General features: G+C 37.9%; 2 protein-coding genes across 6 annotated transcripts in view; one reads left to right on the top strand and one right to left on the bottom strand.

The window, feature by feature from the left end:
- The window catches only part of LOC127626409 (clarin-3-like), a 3,403-nt gene extending 2,873 nt beyond the window's left edge, over positions 1-530 (bottom strand). Inside the window, exon 1 of the mRNA XM_052102147.1 lies at positions 296-530. Within this exon, the coding sequence (XP_051958107.1) occupies positions 296-530 (235 nt within the window). The remainder of the gene's footprint in view (positions 1-295) is intronic.
- Positions 531-5,076: 4,546 nt separating this feature from the next.
- LOC127627051 (receptor-type tyrosine-protein phosphatase epsilon-like) overlaps positions 5,077-23,254 on the top strand; it is a 107,077-nt gene continuing 88,899 nt past the window's right edge. For 2 of the 5 annotated variants that reach the window (XM_052103264.1, XM_052103259.1), the window contains exon 1: positions 5,078-5,218. The gene's annotated coding sequence lies outside the window, so the exon portion shown is untranslated. Of the gene's footprint in view, positions 5,219-23,254 lie in introns of all 5 variants that reach the window. The other 3 variants (XM_052103261.1, XM_052103260.1, XM_052103265.1) reach the window with 2 other exon arrangements.

Raw genomic sequence — 23,254 nt, 5'->3', positions numbered from 1 at the left:
AAACAGACCATTTTTAGCGGGTTATGCCACTATTTTGTTTTCTAATGCAATGACATTCATACATTTTTATGTGTGGCTTACACATCTAAATAGTTTTCAGGGCCACTGTTTACGTAATTCATTGAAATCTACAGTAAATCCAAGACGTTTTAACTTGAATTTAAATGTTTATGATTTGTCTGATATGATTCCTGAGAGACCGCAGCATGAATTCACAGTTTAAGATGTAAAATTGTACAATCCAGCGTGACAAAATCGAAATTATTTTATCTGAAGCCAAACATAAACAACTTACCTTGAACAGATTCTCCAAATTGATCAAACCTCGGGCAGGAATTTTTTTCCTCAGTGCCATTAAAAAGACGGATTGTGAGCTTGGCAGTCCCATTGAATATATCACTAGAAATGGGTGCGCAGCTGAGTGTGGAATCAGCCCAATTTGTAGACATCCCATAACCTAAAACAGCCACACCGGCTGCACTTACACATGCACTTGACAAGAAATGCAGTAGTTTTTTTGTGGACGGCATTGTCTCTGAATAACTGGGGGTTTTAGGTCCTTTCCCAAAATATTTTCCACTCAAAATGATCTTCAGCTGGTCACACAGAACAACACATGTGTTTCCAAATGTTTGTGTCTGGGAAAAAGAAGGACTTGTGATGGGTTGAAGAGTTGGTGTGGTGTGTGGTAGGGCAATAAATGATGCTGATATAGGTTGCACTTTGTCACTGATCTAAAGCCAGTTTCAGTTGTATTCCCGTAAAGGCATAGGTTTGTAGTTGTGTGGTGGAAACTGATTACAGATGCGCTCATAGAAGGAAACTCATCACCAGGATGGCAGTAAAGTCATAAAGTAATCATCTCTGCAGTCACAGACAGCTGCTCATGTTGTCATGACATTTATATTAGAGTTCAAAATATCAAATGCGAATGACGTGTAATTGATCAGCCAGAAATCAACCAGTGACGGCAGAGCGCTCTGGTTTTACTGTTTCATAAAGTTAAGGTATAACATTTATGAGCTTTAGTGTAATTAATATGACAATACCAATTCTAATGTTCATTTCTAAGTCCACATTTCACAACAATAGTAAATTCACTTATTAATTAATGTTGTTAACAAATGTTAACGAATAAAAAGTTATTGTAAAGTGTTACCAGCAAATCAAATCTATCTGATATTATTGCTTCTTCAAAGTATCTACCTTTTGTCAAAGTCTTCTTTATATGTCACACACATACAGTAAACACACAGGCATAGAGTCCATCCATCCATCCATCCATCCATCTTCAACCGCTTATCCCAAGTCAGGTCGCAGGGGCAGCTGCTCCAGCAGGGGGCCCCAAACTTCCCTATCCCGAGCCACATTAACCAGCTCTGTCTGGCATTCCCAGGCCAGTGTGGAGATGTAATCTTTCCACCTAATCCTGGGTCTTCCCCGAGGCCTCCTCCCAGCTGGACGTGCCTGAAACACCTCCCTAGGGAGGCAGCCAGGGGGCATCCTTACCAGATGCCCAAACCACATCAACTAACTCCTTTCGACGCAAAGGAGCAGCGGCTCTACTCCGAGCTCCTCACGGATGACTGAGCTCCTCACCCTATCTCTAAGGGAGAAGCCCGCCACCCTTCTGAGGAAGCCCATTTCGACCGCTTGTACTCGCGACCTAGTTCTTTCGGTCATGAAGGCATAGAGTGTGAAATAATTTTTATAGAATTGTGCATAGAAATGTGTTCACAAATAGTAGATAAGGCACACATGGTACAGTAGTGTTCAAAGTAGTACTGATAATGCATTTGGTGTTTATACAGTATGTATAGTCAGGAATATACGTAGATGTCATGGAGTTTTATGGGGTTCAGATGTTGTTTAGTGCTGTCCCCTGGCAGTGTCTTCATTAAGGATCCAAAGTCCTGAGTCTCTCTGTGCTGGCTTTGAGACTGCGGAAGTGCCGTCCTGTCTGAGTCAGTGTGATCAGGTCATTATTAGGGTAACTGGGATCTTTAACTATTTTGATGGCCTTAGTCCTGCTCTTTCTGATGCATATTTTTTCTAGTTTGGGAAGAGCACATCGGGTGATTCGCTCAGCTGTCATTTATACCACTCTCTGCAGGGACTCTCATTTCCGCAGAGTGCAAATGCCATGCCCGGCAATCATACACCCCGACAGGGTGTTCTGGGTGTGAAGGCCTAACCTCCTGAGGCATCTAGGTAGTAAAGGCGTTTGTGGGCTTTCCTATGACTTGCTGGTTTATGTGTGATATCCATGTCAAATCCTCTGAGACAAAAGCACCCATTTACTTGAAGTTACTCACACTCTCCATGGGGGCCCTGTTGATCTAAGAGGAGTGTTGCACCACTTCTGTTTCCTACTGAGGTCCACTATTAGCTCCTTAGTTTCTCTGATGTTCAAAGGTAAGGAGTTTTCCTCACACCAGCGCATAAGGTTCTCCACCACTTCAGTGTAGGCCTTTTTGTTGTTGTCAGTGATTAGACATGCCACTGCTGTGTCGTCAGCAGACTTTATGATGTAGCTGGAGTTGAAAGTGGCAACACAGTCTTGAGTGTACAGGAAGTGAAGACTTAAGACACAGCCCTGAGGTGAAGCGATGTTGAAAGTGATGGACTCAGACATTCTGTTGCCCACGCTCACCACATGGGGTTTCCCCGTCAGGAAGTCTAAAACCCACTGATAGAGAGGGGAGCTCGTGCAGCAATCCTTGAGCTGATTTTTATGAATGTTTGCCATGTTGGATGCGATTCTGAATTTGTCAACAAAACTCATTTGAGGAAGTCTGTAGATCAAAAGATTTTTAAGATCATGAGAAACAGTGTGTGTGCATATACTGTATATACACTGATGAGCCAAAACATTATGACCACCTGCCTAATATGCTGTTGGTCCTACGTGTGCTGCCAAATAATTACAGACCTGCCAAGACATTAACTCTACTCTGACTGGTCTGCGGCTACGCACCCCCATATGCAGCAGGGTGAGATGCACTATGTGTGATGTGACACATTCCGCTCGTAAACCATTATTAAACTTTTCTGTGCCACAGTACGTAGATCTTCTGTCGGTTCGGACCAGATGGGATAGCCTTCATTGCCCTCGCACACCCTGTTGCCAGTTTGTGGATTGTCCCTCCTCTGACCACTGTCAGTAGGTACTCGTCACCACTGCTGACGGAAGCACCCCACAAGCCTTGCCATTTCAGAGATGCTCTGGTCCAGTCGTCTAGTCATATCAATCTGTCTCTTGACAAAGTTGCTCAGGTCTATACTCCTGCCCATTTCTCCTACATTCAAAACAGTGACTTCAAGAACTGATTGTTTGCTTACCATCTTATCCATCCAGACCTTGACATGTGGAGAGATTTAGAGATGTCAGGAGATTTTCAACAGTATTTGCTTCACCTGTGAGTGGTCATAATGTTTTGGCTCATCAGTGTACACACATACACGCACACACACACACACACACACACACACACACACACACACACACATACATATATATATATATATATATATATATATATATATATATATATATATATATATATATATAGATATAGATATATTAGACACATGTAGACAATTGGGGACTTCTAATATTGGCTTCAATACATCAGCAACCTTAACATAGGTCAAGATATGTTTTTAATTACATAAATGTTGGTGTGTATTTCCTGGATGCTATATTTAGCTTTCATGCTTTATAAGATGTCCAAAGTCCATTCTCCAGTGATAAAATACAGTATAACCATGGAGATCACCCCCCCCAACACACACACACATATTTTGGAGCAGCTATCCTTATGAGGACTCTCCATAGACATAAAGATTTTTATACTGTATGAACTATAGATTATATCCCCTAACCCCTAAACCTAACCCTCATAATTGTTTATTATGTTTTTTAAGGCATTTAAATTTTGGGGACACTAGAAATGTCTTCATAAACCACATTTATATCATAATACCCTTGTAATTACCAGGTTATAACCTAAAAAACACCAAACACACACACACACACACACACACACACACACACACACACACACACACACACACACACACACACACACACACACAATACTTCTGGATCTACATGTATGACAGAACTCGAATCACCTAAAATGAATAAAAATGTAACAAAATATAAAAGAAAATAAACATAAAAATGTTTAGCTGTCATTGCACTTCAAAACAGCAGATTGTGCCTGTTGCTTTTCAATCAAACTAATGAGTTAAATTGTGTCCTGATGTGAAAATGTTAATGTTATACCTTATATTACAGATTTTGAAGGGTTTTCCTGCTGTTTGTTCTGTGAGTTATTTTGTAGTTCTTTGCTGACAACACTTTAATTGCATTTAATAATCAGAAAACGTTCTGTTTAACCCCTGTTATGAACAGATGTTGTAAACTCAGTGGATATAATCATAATTAGCATAAGAATTAGCATAAGTGTAGAAATTGGAGGTGCTGAGTGACCAGCAAGTTGTCTTTAATTGCTCTGTTACGATGAGTCTAATTCTTCTATTTTAACTGTGTAGTAATTCAATGACCATTAAAGCCCCTCAGTGTCATAGTTAAGAGGTAAATTATTGTCCAGAACGCTGCTAAAGCAGCAGAAAGCTAGTATTGAACATGTGGTAACTGTTACTTTCTTAGCGCTGCTCAAGATCGACCAATCACAGTCATTTGTGATTATTGGTTTGGATATTCAGTGAATCATTAAAAACAAAACACAAAAAAAAAAACACACTTTGGGGTAATTGTTCAGGCTGTATATCAAATATAAATCATTGCAATTAATATAGCATTAAAATATTAGACTTTTGACTATACAAATGCCTCCAACAAGACAAAAAACCTGCTGGAATTTGAACGCAATTAAATGGTGTATACGTCTTTAAGAGCCACCGATCGCCCCCTAGAGGAAGATACTTTATATGTCACAAGAAATCGTAACAGTGAGAGGAACATTTGGCGTTCATACTCATCCGTATAATTTCAGAAATGGTCGCCAGGCGGCTCCCAGTCCACGGAGAGCCTCGGAGAACCGGGCGAGCCGCTAACAGGGAGTAAATGTGCAGATCAACACACATTCTCCTCCTTCTTGTAGTTGTGTGAACAGCTCTCATCCAAGCCGCGCATACTGCGCTCTCGGATCATAAACCTCCGAAAACTGCGTAGATGTTGGAGTTTACGGTAAGGAGATGCTCACTACTGCTTTTAAACTGAACCATATGGCTTTTAACACCAGTATTAAATATCACACATGTGCAGGAATGTGTTGTTTTCAATGCGAATGAGCGCGTAAAGGATCTGGCGTGGTCTGATCCGTGCGCTCCCGGTGCGTTTTACACACCCAAATATACTCCTATAAAGGAAATGCTTTGTGGGTTTGCTTTCTCTAACGTTTTCTTACCCATTCTCATAGCGGTATTTGCATTCCCTGTCCATACTACTCATAATAAACATTTTGTGTCTCGATGGAGCGCATTGCCTGTGTTTGTAACCTGGAGTGACTTTTGGATCTGTTGGTTTTCGCGTAATGTGGGTTAGTGGAGCAAGCGTTAGGCAGAGAATGACATGGGATTTTTAGGAAATGCTGGGAATCTCTGTTTAGTCTGATCCCTGCAGATGTGCCAAAGGAAAACGCGGAGGAGAGGAATGCCATGTATGCGGTCCCCGGGAGGCGTAGGTGTGTTTGACAGACCCAGAACCAGAGCTATAGAGACCAACAGAATTACAGCCTTGGCAAGATACAGAATCAGATACAGAACCCGAAAACAGGGCTACTAACAGAACTGAAACCAGAACCAAAACCAAACTAGAAAAATAAGCAAAATCAGACCTAGAGACCAGAATTCAGAACCAGGGTTAGAGACCAACTTAGAACCTAGAGAAAATGCCCCCCAAAATGTTTGACACAACTGTGTTCAGATGTGCACATAGACCATGTCAGTCATTTATTTGAAAGTAATATATATTGCTGCTCGTATCTATCTATCTATCTATCTATCTATCTATCTATCTATCTATCTATCTATCTATCTATCTATCTATCTATCTATCTATCTATCTATCTATCTATCTATCTATCTATCTATCTGTCTGTCTGTCTGTCTATCTGTCAATCATCTATCTATCTATCTGTCTGTCTGTCTATCTATCTATCTATCTATCTATCTATCTGTCTGTCTGTCTGTCTGTCTGTCTGTCTGTCTGTCTGTCTGTCTATCTCTGTCTATCTATCTGTCTGTCTGTCTGTCTGTCTCTGTCTGTCTGTCTGTCTGTCTGTCTGTCTATCTATCTGTCTGTCTGTCTATCTCTGTCTATCTATCTGTCTGTCTGTCTATCTGTCTGTCTGTCTATCTCTGTCTGTCTGTCTGTCTGTCTGTCTGTCTGTCTGTCTATCTATCTATCTATCTATCTGTCTGTCTGTCTGTCTGTCTGTCTGTCTGTCGGTCGTATACAAAAATCATAGACAAAAAGTCTACTGAAAATGTAAGAAATACTTGTCGCTTTTTTTTTGTGGTGGGCGAGCGAAAATTAAAAAATGTGAACTACTGCAGCAGAAAAAAAAATCTTTACTGTTGATCCCTGTGACGTGTGGCACAAAACTTTTGCAATCTAGTTTGTATGGTTAACAGAGGTGTTTTAGTAGTTCTCCATGAAACTAAAGTCTAGTACCCCAAAGGAAATCTTTAGGGCAAACATGCAAAGATGGACCATAGACATCCATTGTAAGTGCATTTCTGCTAACATGTTACTTTTTTCAACTTGAGGGAAGTCAACATTTTTTCCAGTGGTTACCAAACGCATGATTCTGTCCACAAAACAAAAAAAACAAAAAAAAAAAAACATCATAAGAAATGCGATTCATGATGGATTTTTGCCCTCAGTGTGCTACCAAATGATGAGATTTTAAATTTTTAACAGAGCAGATTCTTGCAAAAATTGTGTTCATAAATACTTTTTAATTAAAATAATGTATACTTTTTTTTTAATACATTTTATAAAACACCACAAATTACAAGAAAACTCACTCATAATGTGAATCTTTACCTACACATTGTCCTACTTAAACATCCAGTAATTTCTCTGAATTTTTGGTTCATTTTAAGTCAGACATGACTAAATTAATGACTTGTGGTTCAATAAGTTATTGATTCTCTAGTTCAGTAGGAAGCATTGTATGTTTCAAAGTGTAGATTCAAATGAACCATCTTATAAGTGTCATTTGTTTGGGAATCGGGCTACACTGGTCATGCTGTACGTTTTGTGCTGTAAATTGAAACGAACCAGCTTAAAGAGTCATTCATCCAGGAATCAGACTACAGTTGTCACACTGTATGTTTCAATCTTTAGATTCAAAAGAACCGGCTTAAAAGAGTAATTTATTCTGGAATCAGACCACACTTGTCGCACTGTATGTTTTGCGCTAAAGATTCAAAAGAACTGCCTTAAAAGAGTAATTCATTTGGTAATCGGACTACACTTTTCGTGCTGTATGTAAATGGTAAATAGTCTGCACTTATATAGTGCATTTAACCTTAACGGTATTCAAAGCGCTTTACACTGTGACTCATTCACCCATTCACACACACATTCATACATCAATGGCATAAGAGCTGCCATGCAAGGTGCTAGCCTGCCATTGGGAGCAACTTGGGGTTCAGTGTCTTGCCCAAGGACATATGAGTCCTTCGTTCGGTAATTGGGCTACACTGGTCGCAATGTATGTTTCGTGCTGTAGATTCTAAAGAATCGACTCGTACGAGTCATTTGTTCGGTAATTGGGCTACACTGGTTGCAATGTATGTTTCGTGCTGTAGATTCTAAAGAATCGACTCATATGAGTCCTTCGTTCGGTAATTGGGCTACACTGGTCGTAATGTATGTTTCGTGCTGTAGATTCTAAAGAATCGACTCGTACGAGTCATTCGTTCGGTAATTGGGCTACACTGGTTGCAATGTATGTTTCGTGCTGTAGATTCTAAAGAATCGACTCATATGAGTCCTTCGTTCGGTAATTGGGCTACACTGGTCGTAATGTATGTTTCGTGCTGTAGATTCTAAAGAATCGACTCGTACGAGTCATTCGTTCGGTAATTGGGCTACACTGGTCGCACAGTATGTTTCGTGCTGTAGATTCTATAGAATCCATCCATCCATTAATTTGGAAATCGGTCCACTGGTTGCAGTTTGTTTCACACTTTTATCTTGGAATATTCCTTTAATTCATTCAGATTTCACAATTTCATGACACTTCTTTCAGAATGTATGTTCTTTGTGTAAAACTAATGCATATGGCATTTACAAAGTTATTTTCTTTCTTTATAACAGAACTTCCAGAATCTGTTTTTGGAGTCTTGGGATTGTTAGCGTTTGTGTAGCTCCATGTTCACTCTAGCCTCCTGCTGTGTTGTGCATTCTCATAGGTGTTACTGCTTTTAACATTGGCTTTGAAGTATTTAATTTTTTGTTTTATGGGTAACAGAGGGAGCTAATTGATCCACAGCTGTTAAATGCTTAAGGGTTGAAACCGATTTTGGTTTGGAGCTTGTGAGATCTGTCAGTGTTAATACATATGCCTGGTGCTTTGTGGAAAGTGTGCACAGCGAAATGTTGAGGGAAAATGGAGAGAGTGAGAAAAAAAAATAACAACTCATTAGCAGGTATGAGGTTTGAATGCATCCGGAAGTGTGAGTATTAAGATATCTGGCATGTGTTTAAGTGAACAGGAAACAGTGGTCTGTATGTCTTCTTACACCCTAATACCTTATTTAATAATTTATGTGTTCTGCATAAAAACCATCGAACCATTTTAACTCCATTCATGGCAGCATCTCCAATCTGAAATGTGTCTTTTCAACGTGTTTGATTGCTCTACATACTTTGTGTTTGTATCCTGAAGCCCACAAAGCAGACATATTCAGGACATTGTTTGGCCATGTGTTCATCAGAGCTTTACTGGAACTTGCGCTATTCCTGTATATTCAAACACAAGAAAGTAGAGGCAGGGAGACTTGCAACTTCCTTTCAGGAAAACCCGAACCTCTTCATAATTTTTCTCTTTGCTTCTTCCTCTTTCTCTCTCACACTTTCTCACCTCAACTTCCTCTCTGTTGATTTATCATCCTAGCATTTTACATAATTTATTTAAAATGATTGAAAAGTAAGCTGTGACCTATGTGGGTCCAGTGCTGTAATGAATTTATGGAGGAGGCTGAACACTGTGTGTATGACAGGGCGTGATACCATCTGTTGAACAGCCCAAGGTTTCGGTCAACACGTGGTTGCCTCCAGAAACCTTGTTACTCAGCTGTGCAAACACAACCTCAATGTGTGTGTTCACTCCATGCGTCTCTTGGTCCGAGAGACCTGCTCTCTGAGTGTGTCTGGACTGGAGATAACATGCACGGATGCGTCCACAGATGCACTGCACAACAGCTTCCTATCATTTTTACACACACTACTGATTGGTTAAGTTTAGATAAGGGGTTTGGGTAAGGGCATAATATTAATAAGCATGTCCTTAATGCCTCTTGTGCAGATCTTGCGCTTACTTCCGCATTAGACATCTGGGAATTTGCACGTGATGAAGTCATATGAGTATATGCGAACAACATCATGTGAGACCATATGAAATAGCAACTCGTAATTTATGTAAAACTTTTCATGAGAAAAGTGTCTTGGTGCCTCTTTGTGTTTGCACAACAAGGTGACGTTCCTAAGCCGACCGCAGGCTTCTGGTGGGATTGGAGCTCTGCAGAAATTATTTTAGGTATGCTTGAGCAGACCCGGTGACTGTTCTGTATGCCAGCATCAGGCCCTTGAATTTTATACATGCATCAACCGGCAGCCAGTGAAGAGAGACAAGGAGTAGTGTAACATGCGCTGTCTTTGGTTCATTAAAGACCAGGAGTCTAATCATGCATGCATGGAGGCCTACAATGAGATCGTTACTTTAGTCCAGTCTAGTTGTGACAAGTGACTGAACAAGAAGTTGTGTTGCATGTACAGAGAGGAAGGGTCTTATCATCCTGATATTGCAGAGTGTAAATCTACATGACCGTGCTGTCTGTGAGATGTGGCCTGTGAAATGTAGTTTGTCATCGATGGTTACCCTTATATTTCTGACCATTTTGGAAGGCGTTACTGTAGTTGAACCCAGCTGCACGGTGATGTTGTGTTCAACAGTAGGGTTGGCTGGAAAGACAAGGAGTTCAGTATTGGCTGGGTTAAGCTGTAGATGGTGTTCCTTCATCCAGGCCGATATGTCTGCCAAACAGGCAGAGATTCGAGCAGTCACTGTGGTGTCGTTGGCTGGAAAGACAAGTAGAGCTGTGTGTCATCGGCGTAGCAGTGGTAAGAGAAACTATGTGCCTGGATGGTGGGTCCCAGTGATGTTGCGTACATAGAGAACAGAAGTGGCCCAAACACTGAACCCTGAGGTACCCCAGTATGGAGCTGGTGTGATTAGGACACCTCACCTAAATTATTAAATACGTAATCCCATTAGATATATTATGTTGCTCCCCAAACCTGATAATAAATATATATATATTATATAAATATCTAATAAAATAACAATAATTATAATCAGATAATTTGGTCTTTAGTCATTTTGAAAAAGATGATGAGACATGTATATTAATATTTTTGACACCTGATTGCAGACTTTAGTGTCTTGGCAAATCTAAGAACTAAGCTGCGAATTTCATTCATGCGAAAAAATATAATATCGCAAAGACAATGTGAGAATAAAGCAACGTATTTATTCCTTATGTTCAAAATAACAAAATGATCACTTCCAGAGAAATTCTAGTCACTGTGACTCTTTGATTACTAAAATATTAATGGTTTAGAGCATGCAGACAAAACATTAAAACAACTTGTCTCTGGAGCATAAGTGCATCACACAGTTCTGGGAGCACTGTGTGTGTGTGTGTGCGTTCCTCCTTCCTTATGTCTTTGCCATGCAGATCTATAATATATTTTTTTTAAGTTTCAATAAGCCTGTTCTGTGGCACAGTTCAAGTTTGTATTGTACTTATTTGCTCTGCAAACTCTTCGCAGGCTTTGGACGTTTTGGGATTTTTTGAAACGTTATTTCAGGATGACCAGAGCAACATTTCAGACATGATGATTGGTCCGCTGTTTAATCCAGTTATGAATGAGTTAGGCCTATTCGGTCACATGACTTTTTTGATTGCACATCTTGTATTACTAATACATTCAATATTAGTATATTCAGTAAATGTGCTTCCATCTTAGGTGTTTTATATGATATCCGAAAATGCGCATACAAATACATGGATGGAAACCTAGCTAAACACATGTAGAATTGCTGGTGTCTTTATCTCAGCAGAAAAAAATGTAGAAGCCGGAAAGTCTTTATTTGTTCTCCATTTAATCTCATTTCTTTCTAGGAAACAATTGAGATATTGATGAGATCTAATTTGTGATTCATTCCTTACAGCTTTTAAACAGCATTTGTTTTACAGATTGGAACAGGAAGTGTCATGTGTGATTCTGTTGGGTTGCTTCTGAATGGACAGGAAGGAGATCTGGAATGAATTTGAGCTGGCAGGGCAAGAGCTGATGATGTCATGTCATTACTAGCTGCCCAGAAATATTAAGGGCAATATGGATTTCCAGTAGATGCCTTTATCCATCCATTTTTGTCTCATTCAATTACTTTGTGCACCACAACAAAAAAGCTTGAGTGGACTGTAGGGCTTTTAACATCTGAGCATGATCTGAAAATGGATCATACATCAGTCTTTTGTTTTTCTGTTGTTTTCGAGGCAACAGTTTTTACTTCAGGGTAAGACGTCTTGATGAATTTGAGCAGGAAACAGTATATTAGGCCTGGGTCAGAAATGTAACATCTGTTTGTGAGTAGACAGACTTGCTGTGAAAATCAACACAGCCGTCCTGACCTCTGTCTGAAACCAGAGAGACTGATCAAGGAAAAGAGAGTGAGCTGCAGGCTTGTTCACATTTGAAATGTGATTGCAGCATGATCTGACTTTTCATACTTTATCTGTGTGTCAGTATGTCCAATCTGGAGTAATAATCACGTTACTATACGTACATATATTTAAATAATTTTAGCATAATCAGAAATATAATATCACATATATTGTTATTATTTTTAGATTTGTTAGCCAACTTATAGGGTACGTCTCAATACTGCAGATATATTTTACAATAATGCCAAGACATTATATTCATTACATAGTGCAATGTTTTTCAATGCTTTAGAGTTGTTGTAGGTACAAAGAGTATTTAAATAATATTTCAAGTCTTTACAAAACAGTGCAAATAGGGGCTTTATAGACATAAATTTACACTTATGTATAAAAAACTTGGCAAGAAAAATAAACAGATTAATCAGAAAATATTAACTTAAGTTATCAAAACTGTGAAAACCAAATAAAATGTCTTAATAAAGCAAAGAAAAACTAGTTAAAATAGAGGTATGCACAAACAAACAAATTTTCTCCAAAATAGTACAGCGTGGACACATTCCCCAAAAATGTGAGGGGCAGATTCATCTACAGCATTACTGAAGGAGCAAAGTGGATCTATTTCAGGGAGCATGTTTCTTAAAAAAGATTGACTGGGTAAAAATGGTGTAACAGTTTAAAGGACACATCCTTAACCTTGTTGGTAATTAAATATTTGTGAGCTAAAGACCGTACGACCTGCGTTAGACATGCTTGTGTCGCGTCTCGGGTGCGTTGCGTCATAAACATAAAATGTTTAGGTCACTGTGTCAAGTTAAATATAGTTTAATACTCAGTCTTTAAACACATCTTGAGATCCCTTAGTTCGCATTTGCACTCCTTCAAGTGTTTTGAAAGCAAGAACGTAACGTATGTTTATGTTGTGTGTCTGCTGAAGCTTTGTTAATGTTTTGTTCACTGTAATAAACTGTGTGTTGCTCACAAAACTGAAATTTCACTTACTGCCCTCTGGAGTAAACAGGTGGTACTACAAGCTTGCATTTCTCAGGAATTTCTCAGGAAAGCGTTGCGATTAATTGCGTAGATGTTTGTGTAGATGTTTGTTTATCGCACGTTATTAACGCGTTAAACCGACAGCCCTAATATATATACACTCACCTAAAGGATTATTAGGAACACCATACTAATACTGTGTTTGACCCCCTTTTGCCTTCAGAACTGCCTTAATTCTATGTGGCATTGATTCAACAAGGTGCTGAAAGCATTCTTTAGAAATGTTGGCCCATATTGATAGGATAACATCTTGCAGTTGATGGAGATTTGTGGGATGCACATCCAGGGCACGAAGCTCCCGTTCCACCACATCCCAAAGATGCTCTATTGGGTTGAGATCTGGTGACTGTGGGGGCCATTTTAGTACAGTGAACTCATTGTCATGTTCAAGTAACCAATTTGAAATGATTCGAGCTTTGTGACATGGTGCATTATCCTGCTGGAAGTAGCCATCAGAGGATGGGTACATGGTGGCCATAAAGGGATGGACATGGTCAGAAACAATGCTCAGGTAGGCCGTGGCATTTAAATGATGCCCAATTGGCACTAAGGGGCCTAAAGTGTGCCAAGAAAACATCCCCCACACCATTACACCACCACCACCAGCCTGCACAGTGGTAACAAGGCATGATGGATCCATGTTCTCATTCTGTTTACGCCAAATTCTGACTCTACCATCTGAATGTCTCAACAGAAATCAAGACTCATCAGACCAGGCAACATTTTTCCAGTCTTCAACTGTCCAATTTTGGTGAGCTCTTGCAAATTATAGCCTCTTTTTCCTATTTGTAGTGGAGATGAGTGGTACCCGGTGGGGTCATCTGCTGTTGTAGCCCATCCGCCTCAAGGTTGTGCGTGTTGTGGCTTCACAAATGCTTTGCTGCATACCTCGGTTGTAATGAGTGGTTATTTCAGTCAAAGTTGCTCTTTTATCAGCTTGAATCAGTCGGCCCATTCTCCTCTGACCTCTAGCATCAACAAGGCATTTTCGCCCACAGGACTGCCGCATACTGAATGTTTTTCCCTTTTCACACCATTCTTTGTAAAGCCTAGAAATGGTTGTGCGTGAAAATCCCAGTAACTGAGCAGATTGTGAAATACTCAGACCGGCCCGTCTGGCACCAACAACCATGCCACGCTCAAAATTGCTTAAATCACCTTTCTTTCCCATTCTGACATTCAGTTTGGAGTTCAGGAGATTGTCTTGACCAGGACCACACCCCTAAATGCATTGAAGCAACTGCCATGTGATTGGTTGATTAGATAATTGCATTAATGAGAAATTGAACAGGTGTTCCTAATAATCCTTTAGGTGACTGTATATGTAACCGGCCCTGGTCGCTCGGCTCCGAACGGGACTCGAACCGGCGTCTCCGGCATGATGTTTGTTTTTCTGTGCTGGCTAAACATATTTGCCTCTGTGAGCATTTGGTATAAATACTCTGTGTGTGTATTATTTTTAGGTTACAAACTGGTAATTACAAGGGTATTATGCTATAAATGTGGTTAATGAGGACATTTCTAGTGTCCCCATAGTTAAAATAGCTTAAAAAACATAAAATTTCAAAACAAAGTTTATTGAAAATGTAAAAATGCAGAAAGTTTTTTGTGAGAGTTAAGGTTAAGGGATATAATCTTTAGTTCGTACAGTATAGAAATAATTATGTCTATGGAGAGTCCTCAAAATGATAGCTGCACCAACGTGTGTGTGTGTGTGTGTGTGTGTGTGTGTGTGTGTGTGTGTGTGTGTAGGGTGGAGTGCACCCTCTGGTTATGACGTTCTGTCCTAATGTAGCTGAACTGAGAGCAAATGTTTCACACCCCTCCCAGATCTTGACTGATGTTTCTGTGTTCACAACCACAGTTCATGCCAATCACACACACACACACACACACACACATGCATACAAATATACACACAGAGCCTGTGAGATTCCAAAAAGATAAAACAATTTAGTCCAACTGGGATCAAAATGTCTTAACTAAGCCTTTGAACAAAATGCGTGTTTGTAAATGCATAGTTTATAGAACGGATTGTTCCAATATACGCCCAATTATGACTGCACATGAATTAAAGTCCATATTATGGCAGCAAGTTTCAGGCCTATAGCAAAATCCCTAGTGGCACTTTCCACAAGTAAGGTACATAAAAGGGCTTGGAAAAAAAAATGTGTTCTTTTTCAGTAAGGGTCTATGAAAGGACATGCTTAACCTTCAGAAAATGTTTGTTCAGTCAAAGATTAGTCAAAAACAGTGATGTAAGATGCTTTATTTTCTGTTTATTTTTTAAGGTTTGCGATGCTTGCAAAAACGGGGGCTGTTCAAACACCCAATTTGTTTGCAATTATGCAATTAAAAGCAAAAATGAAATCAAAATATGTCAGGTTTGCAGATTTAGCTTAAATTAAGCTGTCACTCAGTAGGAACATTGCTTTTTATTTTTTAAAACATATTTCCATGGTTTTATAAAAGCAATAAGTCACTGGAGGGAATGCATTACTGCAAGTTCACCATGCTTATGACTGTTCTCAGTGTCTGTTAACCCCCACAAATGCATATATTTAATCTTGACTTTTTTCCTTTATATCTCTTGTAAATCCACCAGGAAAAATCCACTGTTCCTCTAAGGTGATCCGTTTGATCCAGAGTCTTTGATTTGACTCTGTCAGTAAATTCTGGATTAATCCGCTTATGCTCCTGATACTGTAAGAGAAATCGTCCACCCACTCTGCCTCCAAGCCATAAAGTCGACACTTTGTCAGCAGTGCCTAACATAAAGATTTGATGTGTTATGATAAATCATTCACATGTGGGATATTTTTATGTCATACATGGGTGTGATTTCATTTCACTTTAACATCAAGATGCATTAAAGCTGTATGTGATATGTATATGCTGATATGAATTTTACAGTAGTGGTTCTGCTTTTCCCAGGCTTAAAAATCCACAACTTAAATGAAAGCATGCTTTGTGTTCTGGCAGATCAGAAATCTACATTAAAATGAAATTCTCCACTCCCGGTGGTTCATCTAAAATTGCCAGGTAAAAACGAACTGAATTGTGAACAAAAATCTTGTAAAATCATGGCAGACAAAAATTAACAATGGTGATGCACTACACTATGTGTCATTAAATATAAGTTTAACTGTATGAAAGTTCAAATTGAATGTTTATAATTTAAAGTACATGCAATTAGGACATTTCCTGATGGTAGAGCATCTTTATGTAGATATTCATAGTATTTGCATGTGTTTGACATGCACATTTTGATTACTGATGCTTAAATAAGCACATTACAAAGTGTGTATTGTGTGTATGCATTGTGTCTTTTTTTTAAGTTGATCGTCGTAAATTATTTTAATTTCTGTAACATTTAGCATTTACGTGATCTAGCTAATTCTATGAAGGTTTTAGTGTTATTTCAAATGTCAATATGGCAATAATAACAGATTAACATAGATTGCAGAGTGTATTATTCCTTTGAATGACTGGAAATTATTAAAGGGATATTAAAATCCAAATAATGAAATTCTCATGTTTGACTTTCTATCTTCACTCAAATGTTTTTGCCTATTTAAGATTTACGCATTTCAATTTTATAGCGAATTTGCATCAAATTGAATTGAGTCATTTTTACCTAATTACATTAATACAAGTTAAATATGTTTAATTATAAAATAATAAAAAAATATGGCAATTTGTTATTAAATTAAAATGCCTAAATATTAAAAATACGCTCAAACATTTTTGGCCGCTGTTTATAACGTCTTAATTTTGGTCTGTTTGCCCCACAAAGTTATCATATGCCTTCAGAAGACTTAGAATATAATGCAAAAGTAATAATTATTTTTAATTTTTTTGCCATTTGGAGCTTGAAAGCCCCAGTTCATATTCATTTTCATTGTATGAACAACAAAATGGCCTGGATATTCTTCCAAATGTCACCTTTTCTGTTTTATGAAAGCAAGTCATACAGGTTTGCAACAACCTTGAAACATGAGGGTGAGTAAATGATGACAGAAGTTTCATTTTGGGGTGAACCTCTTTCATCAGATTAAAGAATTACGTTGTTTGAATTATTTGGTGGGTGGGGTGGGGGGTTGTTGCTATGAAAGTGGTCCTTGGTTTATGAAAGGTAGAGAAATGAGAGAAATCTTGCCACAGACGACAGGATGCTCAGAGTGACAGAAGCCTCCTGTGCTGTTTAATTCCAGCCTTCTTGGTCAAAAATGGTGAAACACGTGCTCTTCTGCTCTTAGAAGCAGCAGGTTTTAAGCGCTGCCGCGGCTCTAGCGTGTTATCACACAAACACTAAGATCGTGAACTGCTGTAGCTTTCAGAGCGATACAAAGAGGATTTGTTCTAGATCATTGAGGGGTACACTCAGCGAGGTTCTTGCGAAGACTCCTTTTTTTATTTGACTGCATTTTCTGAGATTGTTCAGTCAATTGAAGAAAGAGACAGGGAGAGGGAGATGAAATGCCACGTATCCTTAATGCTTCCAGATCGTTACAGTTGCCCTAAGGCAGTTTTAATGTGATGTGTTAGAACGACTGTGTTTAGATCTACTCTAATAACTTGCAGTTGAAACGATAACTTTTTTCAGCATTATGCACTGTCAAAACCACTAAGAGCTGAGAGGCCTTCTTTCTTCTCTCATGACAAGCAAAATGCATCTCATAATGTATTTAAAAGAGATGTCTTTTTTTCTTCGTTAAAATACTTTCTCTTCTCCCAGCTTAATAAGATGAGACAACTTTAAGTAAACCATTCAGGTCCACGTGTAAACTCTCAATACATTGCTATGTTTCTATGTTTCTTTGAACATCACAATCAACCCAGCACAGCAACATTGTCTCCACCGATGGCATGAGTTTGGGTTGAGATTATCTGTTTGTCCAACCAATGATGTGACATGTTTTGCAATACTAGTGGTGGAAAAATGTATTATTCCATTTCATTTGGAAATATTTGGAAAATGGTTTGCGAATGTTGACTTTGATCTCTACAGTGTTTTAACATGCATTTATTAAGCACCATCTGAATGCACAAGTTATAGATACTTAATCATTGTGTCATACACAAGTTGTTTTCACATAACTTGTATCTATACACCGATCCGCCACAACACTAAACCCCCTTGTACCAACCCACTTCTAAAAATAAGCATTCTGAGATGATAGTCTTCTCAACACAATTGTACATCATCCATGCTATTATCTAATCAGCCAATCGTGTGGCAGCAGTGCAGAGCATAACATCATGTTATCCATGTGACCTCAGTGATTTGGACTGTGGCGTGATTGTTTGTGCCTGACGGGCTGGTTTGAGTGTTTCTGTAACTGCTGATCTCCTGAGATTTTCACGCACAACAGTCTCTAGATTTACTCCGAATGGTGCCAAAAACAGACAAAAAAAAAATCCTTTTTGATGAGAGAGGTCAACAGAGAATGGCCAGACTGATTCGAATGGACGGAGTCTACGGTGACTCAGATAACCGCTCTGTACAGTTGTGGTGAGAAGAATATGAATGCTAATCTGAGAGGCGGGTTGGTGCTGTTTGGTGGCAAACTAGAACAGCTTGCATTTTCAAACTGTCTATGAAATCAAGCTGTGTGCATTCTGGCATGCCATTACACACTTTAAACTCTCTCTCTCTCTCTCTCTCTCTCTCTCACTCTCATTTTAATGTTTGATATTAGCAACTCTATGTCCCCTTTCAAGTGCTATTTATATTTTCTATAGGCCTAGTGCCGCTCATTATCATAAATGTTTCAGGGTTTGAAAAACACCTTTTTTTTTTACTCGTAAAATGGCTATTTTTTGATTGTGGCGTTGAATGACGATCAGCTCATCATGGTAATTAATGTAGGCATTTCAGATGTCTCACAGAAGGCATGCTTAGGCAAGAGTCACTATTACTATCACTCTTACTTGGGGATAGTGATGCTTTTCTAAATCCTTAGCCCTAAGTCTTAAACCATGTAACTCGTCCCAAACCGTTTGTGCTACGGAAATGAATGATGCTTAAAATAATTTGGCTTGTTGAGGAAAGGTGTGTTTTTTGAAGCAATCTAATGATTTTTGCCTCATTGACTCATAAACCATCCATCCATTACAATGTATCATCCAGAACTATTTTTACAGTTAGTGGAAGTATGAGTAGTATGCTTATTGAAACTGCTGATAGCAAGATAGTTCAAAGAGCTTGTTTGAAAACGGAAGGATTCAGTAACTTCTTGTGTAAGCGGTCTATATTTAATCCAGCGCCTATATTAATGGGTTACAGCAATCATACCGTGCATGCTTTGTAGCAGAACCATAGCTGCAAGAACAATTTTGGTGCTAGGTATAAAAAAAAAAAACGTGTGAACAATTACTCGCTTGTACATATGAAAATGTACAAGCATGACATGTGTGTGAAATTTATATTTAGTGTTTTATTCACAGAAGTAACCAAGAATGCTTTCAAAATAAGATGACTTCAAGCAACTATTAGGCTTGGGATCAATGCATTTTCCATGAATCGATAATCGGAAGACTTTCCCAATGATTATCGATATATATATCAGGAATTTGTTCAGATATACAGTAAATTGGGTTGCTTGTTGTTTATCTTTTTGAAAAAAATTTCTCAACACAACATTGGTAAAGTGTGTGCGGTTGGGGAAAATGAAAGGAACACACACATACACCGGACATGTCTGTGGACGACATGGCACGTTCTAAAATATTTTCTACATAGTAACACACACACCGCCAATGGTCAGAGTCAAAATTCTACAGTGCCATGGAGCACAACTCGTATAGTTTTCAAACATATTTGACCCAAATCATTGTCATAGGAAAATTATATTTACAAAAGCTATAGCTGGATGATCTATTGTGAACATGTGTCTTTCATATAGCCAACACAATGTATTTTAAGTTACAAGTATGTTGTTGTGTGGTGTGACAGCTTGAATGAAAGACCTATTCAAGGCTAAATAGTGAGAAATTGCATAATAAATGTGGCTATTTCTATTCGTTCAGTTTGCACAGTTACACCAGTTTCATACACTAACCTGCAAACTCATCAACAAAACTTTGATCATTCTTGAAGTACACAAACCTTCGTAACTTTGGACTGCCATATGCTGCGCTGCTGTGTGTGTGTGTGTTTTATAGCTTTCCTGACCATCAACCGGCTTCAGTAAATGTTATATCACCCTCTTGTCTTGGTCTCCCAATGCTATTCACCAGACTGTTAAACAAAAGGCCGACTGAGTGAATTGAAAAGCACGCAAATTAGGCTTCTAATTTAAATGTTGGCTAATTTTAATATATGCTTCAAAAATATATGAATAAAATAAAGTGCTAATCAAAAATGTATATATCAATATTTTAAGACATTCCTACTATCATTCCTACTATGTTTTTTTAAAGATATTTTTTATATCTATTAATGAAATGTTTTTTTTTTTTTTTTAATAACAGTAAAAAAAACTCCTGAGTATAAAGGCTATCACATTTGCAGCATTTCAGCATTTCACATATAAAATGTGCACTACCTTTAACGCACATACTCACAAACTGGTCTGATAAGCTTTCTCGAGTTTCTCGTACCGCTTCGCATTTTCTTTCCATCATAAATGTAGATCCACGTCGGTTGGTTTGAGTCGAATTCAACAAGAATCAAAATATTACAAGTATTGTCACACTTGGTTTCACTCGAAAGCACTGACACCATTATATCTTCTTCTCTCTCATCCAACACCTTGAAGACATACATCCACAGCGCCCCCCAGTGGACTCAATTGTTACTGCGAGGTTTGGTGAGAGATTCAGAGGGAAAGTATTTAATATTTTCAGCGTTATAGTTCAGTGAAATATGCAAAGCAAAGTTAATTTTCATTTATATTCATGTAGTGTTTTTAATACTCATCAAGCTGGTGCAGTAATCTATTACTCCCACACATTCCTATCTGGCGCTGAGCCTATTTCCGCCACACATAGCATACTGAAGTCAGCATAAAATCATCCCCTCAAAATGAACGTTCCTGCAACTGGTAGAGCTTGGCGTTAACAATGCCAAAGGTTGCAGGTTTGATTCCCAGGGAACACACATACTGATAAAATGTATACCTTGACTGCACTGATGTCACTTCTGATAAAAGAGTTTTTCAATTATATTTTATATCTAAATCAAGTTTGTAATAGTTCACAATGGACCATTAGTTATAATTTAAAGTTGTTGTCAAAGGAAATATTCAATGTAGTAACTAAGAGAACCACGATTTAGTTATGTTGTATTATAGAAATGCTGTCAGAATGAAAGCTCTACGGATAAACTGCTCACTAAAGATAGACCACAATATCAGCTATATTAACTTTGAAGAAGCATGTAATGACTAAACTGACTTCAGACCAGCTGGAAGAGTTCACTTGTTCCTGGAGTGCATCTTTTGTTCAGCTTGACTCATCTTTATTACTCATTATCATGTTGAGTTTTAGTCTAGACTTCGTTTGGGGCTAGACACAACAGTGGGCCAGTTAGCACCATCAAATACCGCTACTTTCTGCCAAGGCCAGGGATGGCAGCAGGGGGTAACAAGCTTTTAGCTGTCACATTTTCACAAATCCACCACTTTACTGTCACATTTAGCAGCTGCAGCTCAGCGGGGGGTTCGCTTGCCACTTAGTCACATATAAACTTCCTCCTCTTCATGGAAAAATCTATTTTGGAAAAAGCTGACATTCATTATTGTTATTGTCCTTGTTTTTTTTTGGGTCTTATTTTAATTAAAATGTGTGTTCTTTCTTGAGTGTGCATAAAAGTCTCTTTACAATTTCTGCCAGATTCTCAACAGATGAATACAGATTATTTAGCATAGCATAATACTGTACACAACCAAACAATCTACATACAACCTCTCCTGTACAGCCATTTTTCACTCTCGGCAAGCATATCATTAAACATTAGTCTTTTGATAAACAGCTTTTATTTAGGCCAACATGTGATTGGCTAGATTTGAAGCAGGAGCTATCCGAAATCAATCTATATCTCATATAATTTGTGTTTCATATGTCTTCTTGTAGGGTCACTTAGTTATTTAATTTCTATAAATAAATGGCTGTTTATTAAAACAAATGACAGTTTATCACGTGTCTCTAAGGCCACCATAGTCTTATTTTTACATAGGTGGTCCTGCAACTAACGATTATTTTGATAATGGATAAATCTTCGATTATTGAATCAGAATAAAAAAATAAAATTAAAAATGGGATACATTTTTTAAATTAATTATAAATTATTCACAAAAGATAAATGATTGCTTGCTATAGCCTATATTGTGTACAAAACGTTTTAAAATATAAATGTCACAATATAAATTTAATGTAGTTAATAAAGCAATTATAAAGTATTTATAAGACGTATACTTTGTATATAGGCAATGGAATGTGAAAGTGTATATTTTGTAATTGTCACATTATAACCGTCACATTTTAGCTTTTTTTTAAATGTACAAATTTCAGAATGTATTCAGTATTTTAGTTTTTTTGCATAGTTTTTATTATTTACAAGTATTTACATTGAGGTTGTGTTGACATAAACACTGAAAAATATATGGGGTGTAGTAAATATAGCAGAAGAGATTAAGTACTTTCTACAGTGGATAAGTTAATTTATGCATGAACTTGAAAATATGAATGAAATTATACATATTTACTTAATTCTAACATGTAAAAATGTATGCTATAGCTTATAAGCAAATATTATTTATGATTGTTTGTTATCTTAACAATGATGTGTTAACAATGACGTGATGTTTTTAATCCTAAAGAAGATAACCTTGTCATATATTTCATATGTCGTGTCATGTGGTCGCCTAAATGATTAAATGTGTTTATAAGGAATTACATGTATTAAAATAAAATACATACATTTTTACTAAGCTTATTTACTGTAGGTACCATGTACATCAGAGTTGTAAGTAAAAGTTACAATATTAACTGGAATGTTTAAGTTGAATGTACTCACTAACTTTAATATTATGTCATGAAGTTAAGTAGATTTTACTTGAGTTTATACAAATTTCCAAATTCCAAATGTTACTAGTCATTTTTTGTCAGTGTATATAAAAAGCACTAATATGGTACTGTCTCTTTAAGAATGCCGGCAGTTCAGGTTTCGGTTGTGCACACATTTACGAAGTTTCCTTATGGA

The sequence above is a fragment of the Xyrauchen texanus genome, chromosome 33 (genome assembly GCF_025860055.1).
Source record: "Xyrauchen texanus isolate HMW12.3.18 chromosome 33, RBS_HiC_50CHRs, whole genome shotgun sequence".
In the NCBI taxonomy this organism is placed as follows: Eukaryota; Metazoa; Chordata; class Actinopteri; order Cypriniformes; family Catostomidae; genus Xyrauchen; species Xyrauchen texanus.
The sequence above is the reverse complement of the archived record's forward strand: the minus strand, read 5'-3'. Positions and strand labels throughout refer to the sequence as shown.